Raw genomic sequence first — 17,644 nt, forward strand, 5'->3', positions numbered from 1 at the left:
TTTAAACTTAGCATTGCTCTTGGCAAAAAAATAACTAGCTTCAATACTGTTAAAGAAAATTATAATTATATTTTATTTGTTGTGTATAATTAATTGTCTTTCTATTGATGTCAAGAGATACAACTTTATACTATATATTATACTTTTTATTATATATCTCCTTTTAATTATTTCAGTTTGTCTGTATGTTATACTAAGTGAAGGTACTACCCTACAGCAGGTTGTTACTTATGTAAATGAAGAGGTTTAGGGTTAGAACTACTAAAGGGTCCCAAACCATGACATTTACAATAGGACGAGTTAAGGCTGAAATGTGGACCCAACGGCAATGAGTGGCGGTTCCAAATAGGTAAGTGTCTAGTAGTTTAGTCAGAACCACCAGAAAAAACACCATTTAAAATGTAGGGTTTATTTTAGACCTGCGTGCTGTTTGGTCTATCTTGCCATTCAGAACAATTGAGGAGACATCATTGACTATTGAATTACGGGGGCAATCACTATTTAAAGACAGAAGGGTATATTTATTAAACTGTGGGTTTGAAAAAGAGGAGATGTTGCCTATAAGCAACCAATTAAATTCTAGCTGTCATTTTGTAGAATGCACTAAATAAATGAAAGCTAGAATCTGATTGGTTGCTATAGGCAACATCTCCACTTTCCAAAACCCGCAGTGTAGTAAATCTAGCCCTAAGAGTGCAAAATTAATTTATAACTAATGTATGGGGGAAAATCTATGTTTCCTTATATTAAGGGGTACAATTATAATAGTATAATAGAAGAAAAATTTAAATTTGCCCCATATGTTAACCATGTATTAACTTTGCCATATTAATCAATAAATAATGATTGCCCCATAATTCATAAATCAATTGTGCCTCCTCTTATGTTTTGAATGGTAAAATAAGCCAGATAATGGCAAGATAACACCATGCAGTTTAAGGAACCTCATTTTACACAACCACCTCTTTTTTTTTTTCTGGTGTTTTTTCTGTAGTTTATCGAATCGCAGGTTACGAAATATAACAGTTTATATTTTTATCATGTTAATAATCTGGATGGCAATTTGCAATGTGGTGCTTTCTTAAACGGTGGTTTTCAAGCATGTTCTGCTGGCTTGGCCTGTAGTTAATCCGTTCATTTCATCAAACTGCCCTTTAGTAAATATAGCCCTTAATCTGAGATTAAACACTCTCACGGACAATATACTCTGATAAAAAAGGAACAACGTCAGAGAAATAAAAACACAATATTTACTTTAAACTAAGCAAATTTCATAGTGAAAGAAACTGCAATGTTCAATTATATATAATTGCACATTTTAAAAATAATTTTGCTTATCGCTGCCTTTTAATCTGAAAACTGCTTGAGATATGACCAACTTATAAATCAAGTTTAAAGATTCTACAACTTGCCTACTGTCTGCCTTTAGCAACATTAGTTTTACTTGTTTAACAGTGTTATTTAAGAATGACACATGCCTGTAATTACCTAACAGATTCCCTCATCCTATATGTTTCTATTTTTTTTATTTTATTTGGCTGTGGGATTTATGCTTTTTGCAAATAAATTATATGGTGATTTCAGGCCATCTGCTCTAGTTTTATCCTTACATTTTTATCTTGCTGAAGATCCCGGATTCAATGAAAAGAAAGCATGTCCTGATTGTGATGGGATTTAATTGTATGGAAAATGGGATGGATTTCTAGATGCCCAACTTCGTATTTTATTTTTCTTTTCTTTGTTGTTAATATTGAAATGACTTATTCAGGGAGAGTTCCATGACCCAAGCAGGAAAAAAAACGCTCTCCCACAGCAATTTCACAGCTCACAATATTCCATATCTGGGGCACCTCTGGCCACAGAATCAATTTAGAAAATTAGTTGGTGCTTTAGGATTCAATGTCTGTCAATTTTTTTTACTAATACATAGGAAAATACGCTGTGCGAAAGAGCTTCATGCAGTTATTTAATTGTCCTGAGAAAACACATGTAAAATGTAGTGTACATTACAACATTTTAACAGCTCTTAAAATATGCATGCTGCTACTCCGTGACAGCAGAAAATTAATAGTGGCTTATGATTTATAAAAGCTGTTGGCTTGCTAATAATTGCATATTTGCATTTTATGAACACATTACTATAAATACTTTTTTATTTATTAAGAAGAAGGCAGGGTTTACACAGATGTGTACAGCAATTTTTGCAGACACAGTATGTCCCTGTTCTTTGGAGCTTACCATTTAATTTTGCTGTCTGAGATTCACTGACCTTCACAATGTCACTGCTGTAGGTGAAAAGGAGAAAAAATGGGACGAAGACTAACTCACTTTCAACTGGCAAGATGTTTAGTATATTTCAAGTGGATGTAGAGATTTTAGTTCTTAAAGTAATACAAATGCATTCAAACAAAACAATTAGAAATTCTGTATTATAAAACTATCCTGCATGTTTTTACCCACCCAAAGGAAGCAAAATTTGGCTGTGTGTTCACACACTTAGCATCAATTAAAACACATGTACACTGATTAAATCATTTTGTAGAATATACAAAAGGAATGATAGCTACAGTCTGGTTGCTATAGGGAACATCTCCACTTGTTCAAACCCACAGTTTAGTAAATATACCCCTTAGGCTTAATTGTAAATTTCTGTCAGTTAGGGCAAAAAAAAAATCACTTAATGTTAGAGATAAGTTGGTGGGATTTAATTGTCACGGTAGGTTATAAGTTTGTGTATGCTGAACTGACTGGACTACAGCTCTCAATAACTGGATAATAGATATGAATGCAGTTGGTGGACTGAAACATTTACACCAAATTCCATTCAACAGTTTTGTTGTGCCATATACCTGGTGCACTGTGGAGCAGGTGGTATATGTGATGTTGCTGATAATGCAACTGTCAATAAGACACTAGTGTATAGGGCTCAGGAAAGAGTAGGTAAGCTGTTATAAAGCATGGGTAATCACTCTAGTAAGATAACCACATGGATTAAAAAAGCATAGATTCTTCATTTAGGTGGGAAATCACAGCAACAGACATGCTTAACAGTATGGGTTTATCAGGGTCATGGTTATTACAGGCTGATGCGTGTTTTGACTTTATTAGGGTCATAGGGTGCATGAATAGTTTCATAACCTATTGTTTTATTATTACTGTAGGTGGACATGAGAATTCAAACTTATTCCCTAACAGTAAGACAAGTTACCTGCTCTGTGTCTGAAAGCTGATTACAGCATTTTAAAGAAAATATGTGGAAAACATGAAAACACCATCATAGACACAATATATTTTTTTATTTATCCAGGAAGAGCCTTATGTGATGTTTAAAAGGTCAGATACTCCTCTGTTTGGAAAGGACCGTTTTGAAGGCTTTTGCATTGACCTCCTGAAGAAGGTTTCAGAAATTCTTGGATTTGAATATGATATACGTTTAGTCGAAGATGGCAGATATGGATCCCAAGATGAGAAAGGACAGTGGAACGGTCTGGTCAAGGAGCTTATTGACCATGTAAGTGATTATTTTGAAATGTAACAAATAATAGTAACAATTGTTTAGTTGTAAATTTAAAGTGAAATATATGAGATAACTACAATCAGTAAAACATCAGTCGGTAAAGTCAGCCCAGTCTACAATTGATTGTAAACCCTTACAATGTTTAGTCAACAAACTCTCTCAAGCATCTCATGCCTTAGAATGCAGACATTTAATGCAAGAATACACTTTTAAAGGATGATTACAGCTCATTATATTGTGGTGTATGTTGGCAAATTCTTTTGAAATAACATGCATTAGTATATGTACCACTTAAAAGGGTTCTAGGAAACCCAATTGTTCATGGTGGTGAGAAGGACCAATTTAAATAAACATAATGATCTTGTTTTTTGAAAATGTCTCTTTTATTATTTTCATGTACAAACAATAATAAAATATGAATAATGACAACATGTTGTAATGTTAAACATTATAAAGAACTGGAAGTTGCTCTAATCAATTTATAGGCTATAACAGGTGCATGAAAGGGTGGGGTTATCCTAAAAGGAAAAAACACAGACAAATTCCCCCAGCACACTGCTATAGCCAGCAACAGATCTGCTATTTCTACTGTAGATAAAAATGCAAAAGTCTTGGTTGCACACATTTGCAAATGTATGTTGAATGTTAAACATTACAAATAGCATATATAATGCACATATCAGTATAACTGAAAATATGAATGGCAATTTATACTGAGTGATAAGGACAGTTTTATAATGTTTTGTTTTTAAACCTATGTACTTTTAAATTGTTTTTTATATATTTTGCTTAGCGATGTACAACACTAAACAGAGTTGTCCACACCCACATTTCCAATCCCATATGCATATAATACAATATTTTGTGAAAGACAAAAGGACTAGTGTCACAAAATACTGAGACTGGGATTCAAACCATGATCTCTAGCAAATTCTTCATTGTTTCGACATCACTGTTTTCAATCTGGAGAGAGGTATATACATTCAGAGCCACCCTTCTTTGTGTGTCACATTATATTTTAATGCAGCAGTAAGTTTGGATGAAAGACAAAAAATCCTGTTTTATCATAAGTCTTCATTTTTAATGCTATTACTAAATGTCATGTTCTTTTCAAACCTTGCTGATTTACTTTGATTTTGCAGTTTTTTGCTCTTGAGATCTGCAAGTAACTCTAGTAATATATTTTTCCATATGTACATAGTTAAATCTGTATGGACATTATGAACAATTTAACCCCTTAAAAAGGTATAGCAACTTTCAGAGCTAAGGGTTAAATGTTTACCGGTCTTGGAAATTCTCTTTTACATAAAATAAGCATCTGAAATCACCCCTACTGTTTTGCACGCAATCACAGATTCAGTTTTCAAGGGAGAAAAGGTTAGGGAGGAATTCAAATTTTTTGCATTGGTTAAACTGCTCACAGTCATTTTAATGGATGAAATGTCCTTTGCTTTCGTACAAGCTATCATTATTAGCATTATGAAAATAGGTCTCCATGGCAACAAACTCAACTGCTAATCAAGCTTTGATTGGTCAGCTTTGATGCTCTAGTTTCTGTGTTATTTAATGTCTTCTTAATTGTATAAAATGTGACAACAACAATTTTGGGGACGCGTGGAAGCTCACCCCAATCAAACAACATTACATTAAGAGAGTCTGTCTTATGCTTTTCCAACATTTTCATTTCTGTTAGAATTACAGAGTGCATAGAGTAATTTTCAGCAACAGCACATTTGCTGGCAAGAAAAAAACATTCAGAAAGATAGGGAACGATCCTGACAGATTGAGGAGAATGGGAGTGACTGCTCTGCATCTTATAATGGTGGACATTGTTTTATAGCAGTTGCACAGGAAGGATATTTTAAAGAAAGGAAGTTGTATGATAGCAGACACACAGATGTGGATGATACAAATTGCCAAATTCTGAGAGGAACCAGGACAACTTGACATAGTTGCATGAATACAATAATTACAGAAAAATACTATTGCTCATTATCTGCTGTTTTCTGTTTCTATGCTAGACTTTCTTCCCTTCCCCACATGAAATGCAGCTAAGTTTTATGTATTGTACAGTTTGCTACCATTGCAGGGAGCCTTGTCACCTTAAAGCAATAAGAGGTGTAAGACATTGACAATATAGCTGCCTCTCACCTGGAATTGGAAGCAGATGTTGACTTGCAAATATATACAAATTAGGGAATAAGCATGAACAATATAAAAAAATGTGTTAGAAAAATAAAAGGTCTAGCTGACAGTATATACAGTAAGTACATACAGCTTCCGAATGTAAACAGTATGATAAATGAAGACCTGTATAGTGATGAAAGCACTTAAATGCCAGACTTGTAGACTTACATTGCACTTACCTTCAGGGATTAACGTTTTCCCTGACTTGATTTGATTATATCCAATAGGCTCTATGGAGTATGGCAAAACAAGTCTAAATAGCATTCAAAAACAGCAAGTTCTTTTGCTTCAGGAAATTCCTTCATCCCGCCCTGTCACAATATGCCTGTTAATTATATGTGGTTTGTATTGTTTTTCTATCTTTCTTTTTCCGTATTCAGTGAAGCGGTTAATACAGGGCGCAAGAGTTTGTATGGACGCAGATTTCTACCCCTTCAATCCCTGGGCATCGTTTCATTGAACGTTCACTTTGAGGCCAGAACGGGTGTAGTTTCTCTGACGCCTTAAGTTAGCACCTGGGATTCTGGACCGGTTGACCATCCCTATGTTTACTTGTATAGTATTAGCTGGTTAGTTGAACTTGCATTGCTTTCTTTGCTGGCATCATTTATAAAATTAAAACTGTGACCTTAGTGCCCCAAAAATTGAAATCTGGGTTTGTTTTATTTTAGGTATAAAGTAGTTGTCTTTATTATAAGGGGTAGAAGGTGAATGTACAGATGGAGAATATCAGCCATTTGGCATATAATACAAGGCTAGAACAATAAAATGTGCACTCAAGTTAATCAATTTTTTTCTTCCATATATTATGCAGTACTTCAGTAGAAATGCCTTTTAACCAGCGGTATTATGTAGCTTAGAAAGCACAAACAGGTTACAAAAACGGTACAAGGCCATAAAACTACACTGTTTTGTTCTTTTACATTTCATTTGTCATAACTAGGGCTTCATCCATCAACACAGATGAAGGCCTATTTATATAAATTTATCTTTCAGTACAAAAGGCCATTTCACAGGTTTTACTGCCACAAATCATTCATAAATATACATGTTACTACCAGCACAGCGCATGCAAACATTGTACTTATATATACTGTGTGTTCACCTGAAAGAATAGTGCAATATACTTTATTTGCACATTGCATTTGATGGCAATTTCCACATTCTACATTTTTTTACATGCACTTTCTTTAAATGTGTTCTGTTATATGGAATCACACTTGAGTAGGCCAGATCATAATTATATTAACTGAAAACAAAGAATGAATTGAAATATCTCAAATAATAGAAATTTGTAGTCAATTAATAATGGTTTAGGGTATGGTGTAGCAGATATATTGTTGTCAACCACTCAGATATTCAACTGTAGTAGAGCACATGATCCTGCTGCGGGACTGGCTATTGAGTCATTCTGAGTATCTGGAGGTCTGGATTGTGGACAAGTCACAACAAATATCCCAGAGGTCATCATAGCGAAATGAAATTAAATAGCGTAGGCCAAAGTCAAAGGGATAGCAAAGGTCAGGGCAGATAGCAATAATAATAGTCAGTAAGAAATGTCAGATTGTTAATTGTATAATGTATAATATTGCAACAAGGAGCCATGGAGCAGGACCTATTATCAGGCAGTAAGCAGGCCATGCATCCAGGTTGATAAGGACCCAAGCAGGAAAAAGATGCCTTTTATAAGAAAGATTGTCAGCCATCTTAGTTGAGGGCAGATTTTCTTGCTGTTCTGATCTGAAGGATTTGGAGGCCTGCGTAGCAGCTAAGATCTTAACACATGTGATCGGAGGTTGTATGTCTGGTGGAAGCAGGTATATACAGAATTTGGGACATAAATACAAGGGAAAGCAAGTTGCAAGTCAGCTAACAGCTAATATCAGAAACCAAACAGTGACCAAGGGAAAAAATAGGAAAAATTGCCCTCTCTAAAAGCAACAAGCAGCAAAGCCCTGGGTTACCGAAGGATGGGAAAGAGGGAGCTGGGCTTGTACCCTTATCTCTTGGTTCTGATGTAAGTTTAATAGGCATCTGACTTCCATCTACCTAGGGATCTATTTGCTGCGAAGGAAGATTCTACCTCAGCTGCAGCAGTAGCTGCTCCAGTCTGAAAGGAATGGGTGCCATAGAGGGCTGGGTCTAAACCCACGAACTCCACAGAGCACTTGAACAGCACAATGAACTGAAGTTTAGTGAGGGGGGAGCTGTCAGCATTGATCAACCAGAGCTCACCCCCATGGGGTCTAACCCCAGCAAATTGTGTACACAATACATTCAGCAGACAGTCGAGTCCTCCTGAGTAAGTATGGTAATCCAATGACCTTTCCTCCATTGATCAACCTTAGATCTGAGTAGCAGGCAAGAAACCTGTGTAGCAGAAATAAACATGTGTCTGGCAAGCAGACTGCACCCACAGAGCTCGCTAGTTCCGTCTCTGGTTGAAGCAGGCTGCCCCCACAGTCTGCCTGGACCAGAGGTGCAACTAGTAAGGTTTGGGCCCCAGGGAAGCAGGGAGGAGGGAATTGGAGCCCACAGCATGCTAGTTCCCTGTGTAGTGGGCCCCATTATTTCCATGGACTCGGTTCACCGCACCTGCTGCACCAATGGTAGTTCCGCCACTGGCCTGGACTGAACCACCATCCTCACTAACACTAAATGCACCAGAAAAGGCTACTGAAAATGCAGTGCTAAATAAAAGGGCGTTAACTAATTGCCTCAGCACTCCAGCATCTACTGGCCTCCCAATGGCAATTCCCGTAGGACACACCCTAGCCCACCCCTTAAGAGCCTTAAAGATGAGAAAACCTTTGGTAAAAGCTTCCCAGCCACAGAGCCGAGCCTTATACGATATGCCCACCAGGGAGGCAGCCTTGGACAATTTTGTGGTGGTATTTAGTCCAATTAAATGAATGTATGTCTTCACTCTGGCTTGAGTCACTCCGACCCCGTGACCCCAAGAAACGGGACCACTACTGCCAGGCCAACCAATAAGCTGTCTTGGTGGAAGGGACCAGAGACGTCTCGGCAACTCCCACTATGCCGTATCGACAATCTGCCAAACATAAGAAGCACAAGGGGTGCCAATGAGATTCGTGTGCATGGTCAAATCCTGAAGATGACACCACTGAAAATGAGAGCGCGCAGTGGCCAGGTCATTGTTCATGCCTGGAATGTGTTTTGCCATGTAAGTGATGTCATGCTGTAGGCAGCGCAAAACTAAGTGTCTCAATAGGTTGATGGCCTGCAATGCTGAAGCGCTCTGTTTTTTAATGGATTGGAGCATACCCAAGTTGCCGCACCAAAAGATTGTTACGGCCCTGGAACCGGGACGACCACAGTTCCACAGGCACTGTTAAAGGTAACAACAACCAGTAAATTGTTAACTATGCCACTGCGGCAACAGGAGTCTGGCCAAGGGGCAGTGCACCAACTCCATGAAAGTAAGCACCGAACCCTTTGGACCCCGAGACATCCATGTGTGAATCTGACTGGAAAACTGAGGTCTAGGCCAAATGTGGACCCCATTCTAACTCAATAAGAAACTCAACCAAACCCAAAGGTTTAATCTCTTCCGACAAAAGCAGCCATGAGTGAGGTTGTATAAAACCAGATATAGCTATCTGAAGGTTCCAGCAGAAATCCTTTCCCATGGGGATGATGCAAAATTAAATGAACCTAATAGGGACTGTACCTAACGCAGTTGGACTGACCACCCAAATTAAGGATTCTAGCTTAGTTACCTTGGGTCTGATTCAATAAGGAAAGTTAAGAAAAAAATTGAGTATGTTTAAAGTTGATCTAAGACATGCCCTACCCCAAATATAAATCTGCTCTCTCATTTTAAATTTATCTCTCCCTCAATTGCAACATGGTTTTGCCTTACTTGCATACATTTTCTCAACTTTCTTTAATGAATCAGGCCCCTTATCCCTAAAGACAGCATCCAGCTATGGTGTCGATCTTAATGGACAGACAAGCAGGGTGAGGTGCCCTGCTATGGGAACGCCTAGAACTGAAAATAAGGCCTGGGCCACGGAAAATGTGTCGGCACAGACCAAGGAAGCCGCAGGGCCTATGAATAAAAAATCATCCAGATAGTGGGCAATACCTGCATTACTCATTCCTGCTTGTACTATTCAATGCAGGAAACTGAACCTTTCAAAGTATGTGCAAGAAACTGAACAACCCATGGGGCATATATATAAAAACCCATCTGGCAAATGGAAACCCATGTAACGAAAGGACTAGGGATGCAAAGACAGCAGGCAAAAAGTGTATTGAATATCCAGCTTAGCCATAAGAGCCCCTTCACTGAAAGCTTGAGCCAACCCCATTGTGGTCTCAAATGACTGGTAACCGAGTTATGGCTCAGATCTATGACATCATTAACTGAACCCCCTGGTGGGTGTGACAGATGCTGGATCAGTTTACCAGTTTACCAGCAGCCTTTATAGGAACTACCACAAATGGGGGTTGTAACCAAACGGAATGAGTGCTTGACCACTGACCTTGTGTCTAAAATGATTATCGTACATGCGCCAAATCAAGACTCCATCATTGATAAACATATCGCTTATGAAGTGAAGGTAGCGCCATATGTCAATATGGGTGGCTAGCCATGTCTTGAGTTAGGCGGCAGCAATAATGTAGAACCCAGTCAACCAATTAGGGAATGACTGGGTTCTGCTGCTGCAAACCCATCTCTCTCTTGGCCTCTCTGGATCTGTCCTTGCCTGGTTCACCTCATACCTTGCTAACCGCTCCTTCTCTGTATCAACATCTGGCTCCTCCTCCTCCCCCCACCCTCTCCCTGTTGGAGTCCCGCAGGGCTCTGTTCTCGGTCCTTTACTCTTCTCGCTCTATACTTCCTTACTTGGTGTCTCTCATCTCCTCCTTTGGTCTTCAGTATCACCTCTATGCTGACGACATCCAACTCTACATCTCTTCACCTGATCTTTCCCCCACCCTCCTCGCTCAGGTATCTGACTGCCTCTCCGCCATCTCCTCCTGGATGTCAGAGCGCTTTCTCAAAATCAACATTTCCAAAACTGAACTCATTGTCTTTCCTCCTCCCAACCACCCATCCCACCATGACCTCTCCATTGTCGTTAACAACACTACCATCTCCTCCGTCACCCAACTCCGCTGCTTGGGTGTCACCCTTGAGTCCTCTCTCTCTTTTTTGCCCCCCACATTCATTCCCTTGCCCAAGCCTGTCGCTTCCAACTTCGCAACATCGCCCGCATCCGTCCCTTTCTCTCTCAGGAGGCCACCAAAACCATCATACACGCACTCATCATCTCCCGCCTGGATTACTGCAACCTCCTCCTCACCGGCCTCCCCCACTCTCGTCTCTCCCCCCTCCGCTCTATTCTCAACGCGGCCGCAAGACTCATCTACCTCTCACGCCGCTCCTCCTCTGCCTCCCCTCTCTGCCTTGCCCTTCACTGGCTCCCCTTCCCCTACAGAATTATTTTCAAACTCCTCACCACCACTTACAAGGCGCTCTCCCACTCTACTGCCCCTTATATCTCCAACCTCCTCTCCATTCACACTCCCGCCCGCTCCCTGCGCTCGGCCAATGACCGTCGCCTCTCCTCCACTCTGATCACCTCTTCCCATTCCAGAATCCAGGACTTTTCCCGTGCAGCCCCCCTTCACTGGAATGACCTTCCTCGCTCCATCCGCCTCTCTCCCACTCTGTGCTCCTTCAAACGTGCACTCAAAACTCACCTCTTTCTCAAAGCCTACCAACCATCCACTTAACCCCTATCTCCTCCGCTCATTCTCCCCTCTCTCCCATTGCCTCAACCGGCTCCTCTTGTGCCTGGTCTGTCAACCCTCCCTTAGGATGTAAGCTCGAATGAGCAGGGCCCTCTTCCCTCCTGTCTCCTCACCTGTTCTTCTGCTCCATGCTTATTGCAGCAGCCTGCCTGGAGGTTCTGAAGTATTGGTATTTTTGTTTATTGTTCTGTACTGTTTCACCCTGTATAGTCTACTGTTTGTACTGTGTACGGCGCTGCGGAAATCTTGTGGCGCCTAACAAATAAAGGATAATAATAATAATAATAATGACTGATATGTGTCCTAGCTAATACCCCCTCTACCACTGGCTGCTAAAAGGTCGGTCTTCACAAAGTCCATGAGGGAGAACATGTCTACATAGGTGTCTTTGCGAATTTTATCGCTATTTTGCGCTATTCCTAATACCACTCAGCAGCGCTGTGTTGCACTCCTCACAATATCCCCGCTAGGTTCGGATGGCCATATAGTCACAGGTGCTCCAACCCTCTGGACCTTACTACCCCAAAATGCGCATGTAGAATCTTCATTAGCTTGAGCAGTCCCTGTTCTGTGTCACGGTCGTCTGTATTTCTTGATCCAATTTGGGACCCTTGGGACTAGCTGGAGCAGGACTGAAACAGGACCTAGCAGCCTGGATGATCTTCCTGCTCATGTTCTTGCTGATTGTAGAATATAGCAGGGGAATGAGCAGTCTAGAAATGTTGACAGGAACAGTGCACTAGTAATGCAGACAGGAACAGTGCACTTTGTAATTCTGACAGGAACACTGCACTTGTAATGCAGACAGGAACACTGCACTTGTAATGCAGACAGGAACACTGCACTTGTAATGCAGACAGGAACACTGCACTTGTAATGCAGACAGGAACACTGCACTTGTAATGCAGTCAGGAACACTGCACTTGTAATGCAGACAGGAACACTGCACTTGTAATGCAGTCAGGAACACTGCACTTGTAATGCAGTCAGGAACACTGAAGCCAAGAACTATCCTCTGGAGAGAAGTGTGTTGTTCTGGCAATGAACAGATCACGGCAGCAGGTTTAAATAGGATGTCCCAAATAACTATTGGCTGATCAGTTCATGTGATCACCGCTTCTGAATCTGGTTGGTTTGGAATAATCACCTGACTGCATCCAAGATGGCCGCGCCCATGCAGCAGAACAAACAGTATGTGTTTGTTTACAAACGGAGGTGTGGAGAACGGAGATGCTGCAGATGACCAGAAGGGACCCAGGTAGCCGTGATATGACAGTGGCGGATGAGGTAAGTGCGGCTAAGATCCCGATTTGTGACATTCTGCGTCCGATGAGTCCTCACTTGTGCTTGTTATCGGTGGGCTATGCTGATCTGTACCGGTGAAGCTATGTTCAGATGGTTGCACTGAAGACACCCCAAAGACCCTGGACTGAGCCAAGGAGGGCAATGTGTAATAAAGTGGGGATGAGGGTGTGTGGGTGCCCAGCTAGACCAAGAGCCTGCTGATAGGCCTGGGGTAGGATGAAGTGAAGCCCAGAGAGTACTGGAAAAAAAAGGCAGGGGGTGCAGATACCCTCATTTACAAATCAGGAGGAGGCTGGAACAGGGCACTTTGGGAAATATGTGGCCATTGAAAGGGATAGAATGAGAGAAAAGGGGATGTAACTGAGGGGGTGCAGCTGACAAGTAGGGGCTGGTAGGTGTATGATACTGCATCCCCCCTTTTGTGCCCTATGATTCCCCATGAATTGGGTGGGGTCATATTTGCTAACTGTAAATCACCCCTGGAGACATTTGAGGCCACTTGGGAGAGTCTCCCCTTGGATGGAGTGCACTGAGGGGAGGACCAGGTGTAGAGGAACAGAATGTTACTGATTTTGCTGGCAGGCTGGGAAAGGGTAGGAAAAGTAAATATAGTTCCAGGAGAGAATGAGTTCCAGAGCTGAGCAGTGGCGCTACTCGCTCCGGAGCATGTGATGGCCGGCTGCGTGCAATGGCTGGTGGTTGATCAGCATCTGAAGGCTGGTGCTGGGTAAGATGGCCACGTGCTGAAGAAGGGGTGGGGTTGGCACATGCAAGGGGTGGAATGGGAGACATCAAAAACCAGTTCTGGGGGAAAAAAATCCTCCTGGGGTGGGACATGCTGGAGCAGGGATAGCGGGCAATACCAGTAAATGGGAAAAAGGGGGGTGAAATACAGATGAATAGGGTTGGACGGGTGGGATGCTTTAAACAGAAGGAGAAAAAGGCAAAGAAAAGCAACAATATAAGGGGAGAGAAAAGGTAGAGATAAAGGTAAGATGAATGGAATTAAGGAAAAAAATCAATTAGAATCAAAGCACACAATACTAAGCCTCACTTGTGCCTGTTCACTCTGCTCCACAGGATTTTGCGCAGCAAAAAGAGTCTCAGCAAACACTGGGGGGCGGGAATATATATAGAATTCGGAGGCCCTCCCTGTGGATACTATTGGCTGGAGCATACAAAAAAACTTAACCCCCGAATAGGTAAGTGAATGACACTCGCACAAACATACGAGTTTTAGTGCATTCAGATTTATTGTTTCTCCTGTCATACTTTAGCCTCATCCTATTATATGCACACAATACATCCTTATATGTGACATGAATACAGGCTATAGCCTGTAAAATAAATCTTTATATTTGATTAATGGTGATGTCATCACTTATATTTGGAAAGTAGTGATGTCTCTTGTGTCACATGAATCATTTTGAAATCGATTCCATAAAGAAAGGTATGACTGCCAGCAAATAAAACACCTGGATATAAGGAGTTTGCCTTCTATCAAATTAAAACTTGTGTATTAAAAGAAATAATGTGTTTCATTAGTGTAAAATAATACAGGACATTAGAATACTCACCTTGGAGCACCATGACCTGTATAAAAAAAACTGCCTTTGGCATCATGATTTATTATCTTCAAATATATTTTTTACTGAGATTAACGAAGTTGCTGTAAAATTTCACACAAATCGAATTATGCAGTGGAAACTACCATTTCACAGATTTTTAGAAATAAAATCATAGAGGTCCACTTTTACATTAAAATGCTATTTGCACTGTATTTGTAATTTAACTTTTGCAGAATGTATTGTTTATGGATAATGCTGGGAAGGCAATGGTCTTTTGGGTGGTGGGTGTTTAGTGGAATACTATTCCGCACTGTATTTTTACATTTTCATTTGCATTTTGTAGTACTGAGAACTTATGAATAGTCCTGGGATGGTGACATTCTGCTGAGTGGTGTGGATGGGGTAGGACTGGGAACAATTTTCACCAGCAAAATGTGCAAAACTTTGCAGCCAGATGTAGAATAATTGGAATATGTTGTAGGGGTGCATTATTTCCATTACATTTCTGTAATTTTGACCTAAAACCTTATTTAAGGTGCTAGCATTTCTAATATAGGCAGGACCCTATTTACTTTTCTGCCCCTCTTTTCCAGGTTCGCATAGTTAGCAGTCAGTTGGCAGCCAGACAAATAGTAAGCCAAATTAATGAGTGGACTTAATGTCAAGGCATGCTTAAAAAATATTACATAAGGTGAAGATTGTGCTACATTTCCATACCTCCTGTTGTTTGTAAGTCTAAGAAGGAGACTTGTAATATGTTAATGGTAATTTGTACACTTCAAAATAGTGGCTGAACATTTGGGCAAGTTTTACTAAAAATTATTTATTTTAACTAATGAACTGCTGTCTTCTATGACTCTGCACCCCATTCAGTGGTACTATGTAGATTTCATCTATCTGACTAATACAATCATGATGAATGGCAGGTATGACATTCCCAATGTGTTATTTGGCAACACATTGCTTCTTATCAGTGTTTACAGTACTAATGTAATAAAACATCTAGTAGTTTCTGTTACTGCTACCAGCTTCAAAAGCTTCAATAGCTTAATGGTCTTGTTTCCACATCTATAAGCTTCATAAAGAAAAAAAGATGGAAGCTAATCTTTGTCTATTTTGTTCATGCAGTACTATAGTGTTCATTAGTCTGCTTACTTTGCTGCTCTTTACGGATATATTTGCTCTTAACGGGAAAGCAGGAGAAAGGCAGGAACAACTAATTTACTGATTATGCTGGTAAGGATGCTTGAGCCACTGATCTTCCCCCCATTTATCTAAGTTTGCTTTAAACTGCATAGACCTTTATTAATCAGGCAGCAGACAAGTCATCCCTATCCCTTGCTGGGCAGCACAGCACTTCACTGAGAGGCCCTTATTCTATGAAGATGGATTACTACACAACGCGGTTGTTAACATACATTACAGATTGTTTTGCGGGAGTCGTGATCAACTGAGACTTTCGAATTACCAGCTTTGTTGTTGAGAGACAGCAGCCGCAGATTGGGGCTGACAGCAAAAATATGGGAGGAGGAGCAGGCTGTGAGAGATGCAGAGGCGAAAATTGAAAGTTTTATAGGTATAATAAGAGATCAAGGGACACTGATTGAGCTGCAGTGTAGTTAACAGCTCAAGACCATTCACAGTGCTGTAAATCTGCTTTGAATTAATTAAACATTGCTTACTTTCCTCTAGAGACCTAGGGAATTTTGTATGCATATATGCTTGTGTGTAAAATTGTAAACAACATAGGTTGAAGGTTCAGAAAAGGAACATAGTTATATTAAAATGGGGGAACATAATTATAATGTGACTGTTTACACTGAGTAACTAGAGAAGCAAGAAAAAAATAGGTAGGCTTTGGCACTCTTATTGTCCACCACCCACATGAAAAAACACTTTTCTCTTCACTCTTTGGGGCATATTCAATTGTTGGCGAAAATGCCAAAAACCTTGCGGAGCGTGTACTATTACCGTTATTACGGTAATAGTGCACGTAAATACCGTTATTACGGTAGTTTTCTCGCTGGATTTCAGCTCGCAGCTCCCTGAGCCGCGAGCTGAAATCCAGCTTACTACTACCGTAATAACGGTAATAGTTTTAACGCCGCGGGGAAACTAAAGAATTTAATATGTCCCTTTGGGTCTCTAGTGTTTTCTTTTTTCCATTATATATCCTTTTTTCTTTTATTTCATCTGAGAGAGCCTTGAATGCTCACATAGAAAACTATTACAGTAGGTATTCCGCGTTGATACTAGGGATGTGCACCGGCGACTTTTGAGGTCTCGTGTTTTGTGTTTTGGATCCGGATTTTCGTTATTTTTGAGGTTCGGATTTGTCTCGCAAAACACTTGACGAAAGGTCTCGGTTCGGATTTAAGGTATTGGATTCGGATTTTTTTTGAAAAAAACATAAAAAGTTTAAAAATCAAGTTTTTGGGCTTATTTTCACTCCTAGGCTATTATTAACCTCAATAACATTCAATAACAAGCATTTCCACTAATTTACAGTGTATTCTGAACACCTCACAATATAGTTATTAGTCCAAAACGTTGCAACAAGGTATCTTTCTGGACTGCGTAGAGGAGTGGGTCACCACAATATATATTAAAAACCCTGAACTTTTATGATTCGCACCAATAAATGTACCTGGACTGCGTAGAGGAGTGGGTCACCACAAGATATATTAAAAACCCTGAACTTTTATGATTCGCACCAATAAATGTACCTGGACTGCGTAGAGGAGTGGGTCACCACAATATCTATTAAAAACCCTGAACTTTTATGAATCGCACCAATAAATGTACCTGGACTGCGTATAGGAGTGGGTCACCACAAGATATATTAAAAACCCTGAACTTTTATGATTCGCACCAATAAATGTACCTGGACTGCGTAGAGGAGTGGGTCACCACAATATATCTTAAAAACCCTGAACTTTTATGATTCGCACCAATAAATGTACCTGGACTGCGTAGAGGAGTGGGTCACCACAATATATATAATAAGAAAACCATCAACTTGTATGATTCGCACCAATAAATGTACCTGGACTGCGTAGAGGAGTGGGTCACCACAATATATATTAAAAACACTGAACTTTTATGAATCACACCAATAAATGTACCTGGACTGCGTAGAGGAGTGGGTCACCACAATATATTAAAAACCCTGAACTTGTATGATTCGCACCAATAATTGTACCTGGACTGCGTAGAGGAGTGGGTCACCACAATATCTTAAAAACCCTGAACTTTTATGATTCGCACCAATAATTGTACC

The 17,644-nt window shown here is 40.3% G+C and overlaps 1 protein-coding gene across 1 annotated transcript in view; it reads left to right on the forward strand.

The window, feature by feature from the left end:
• The window catches only part of GRIK3 (glutamate ionotropic receptor kainate type subunit 3), a 496,181-nt gene that overhangs the window by 349,836 nt on the left and 128,701 nt on the right, over positions 1 to 17,644 (forward strand). Inside the window, exon 10 of the mRNA XM_075195435.1 lies at positions 3,308 to 3,511. Coding sequence (XP_075051536.1) covers positions 3,308 to 3,511 — 204 coding nt within the window. The remainder of the gene's footprint in view (positions 1 to 3,307; positions 3,512 to 17,644) is intronic.

Source organism: Mixophyes fleayi, chromosome 2 (assembly GCF_038048845.1).
Source record: "Mixophyes fleayi isolate aMixFle1 chromosome 2, aMixFle1.hap1, whole genome shotgun sequence".
NCBI lineage: Eukaryota > Metazoa > Chordata > Amphibia > Anura > Limnodynastidae > Mixophyes > Mixophyes fleayi.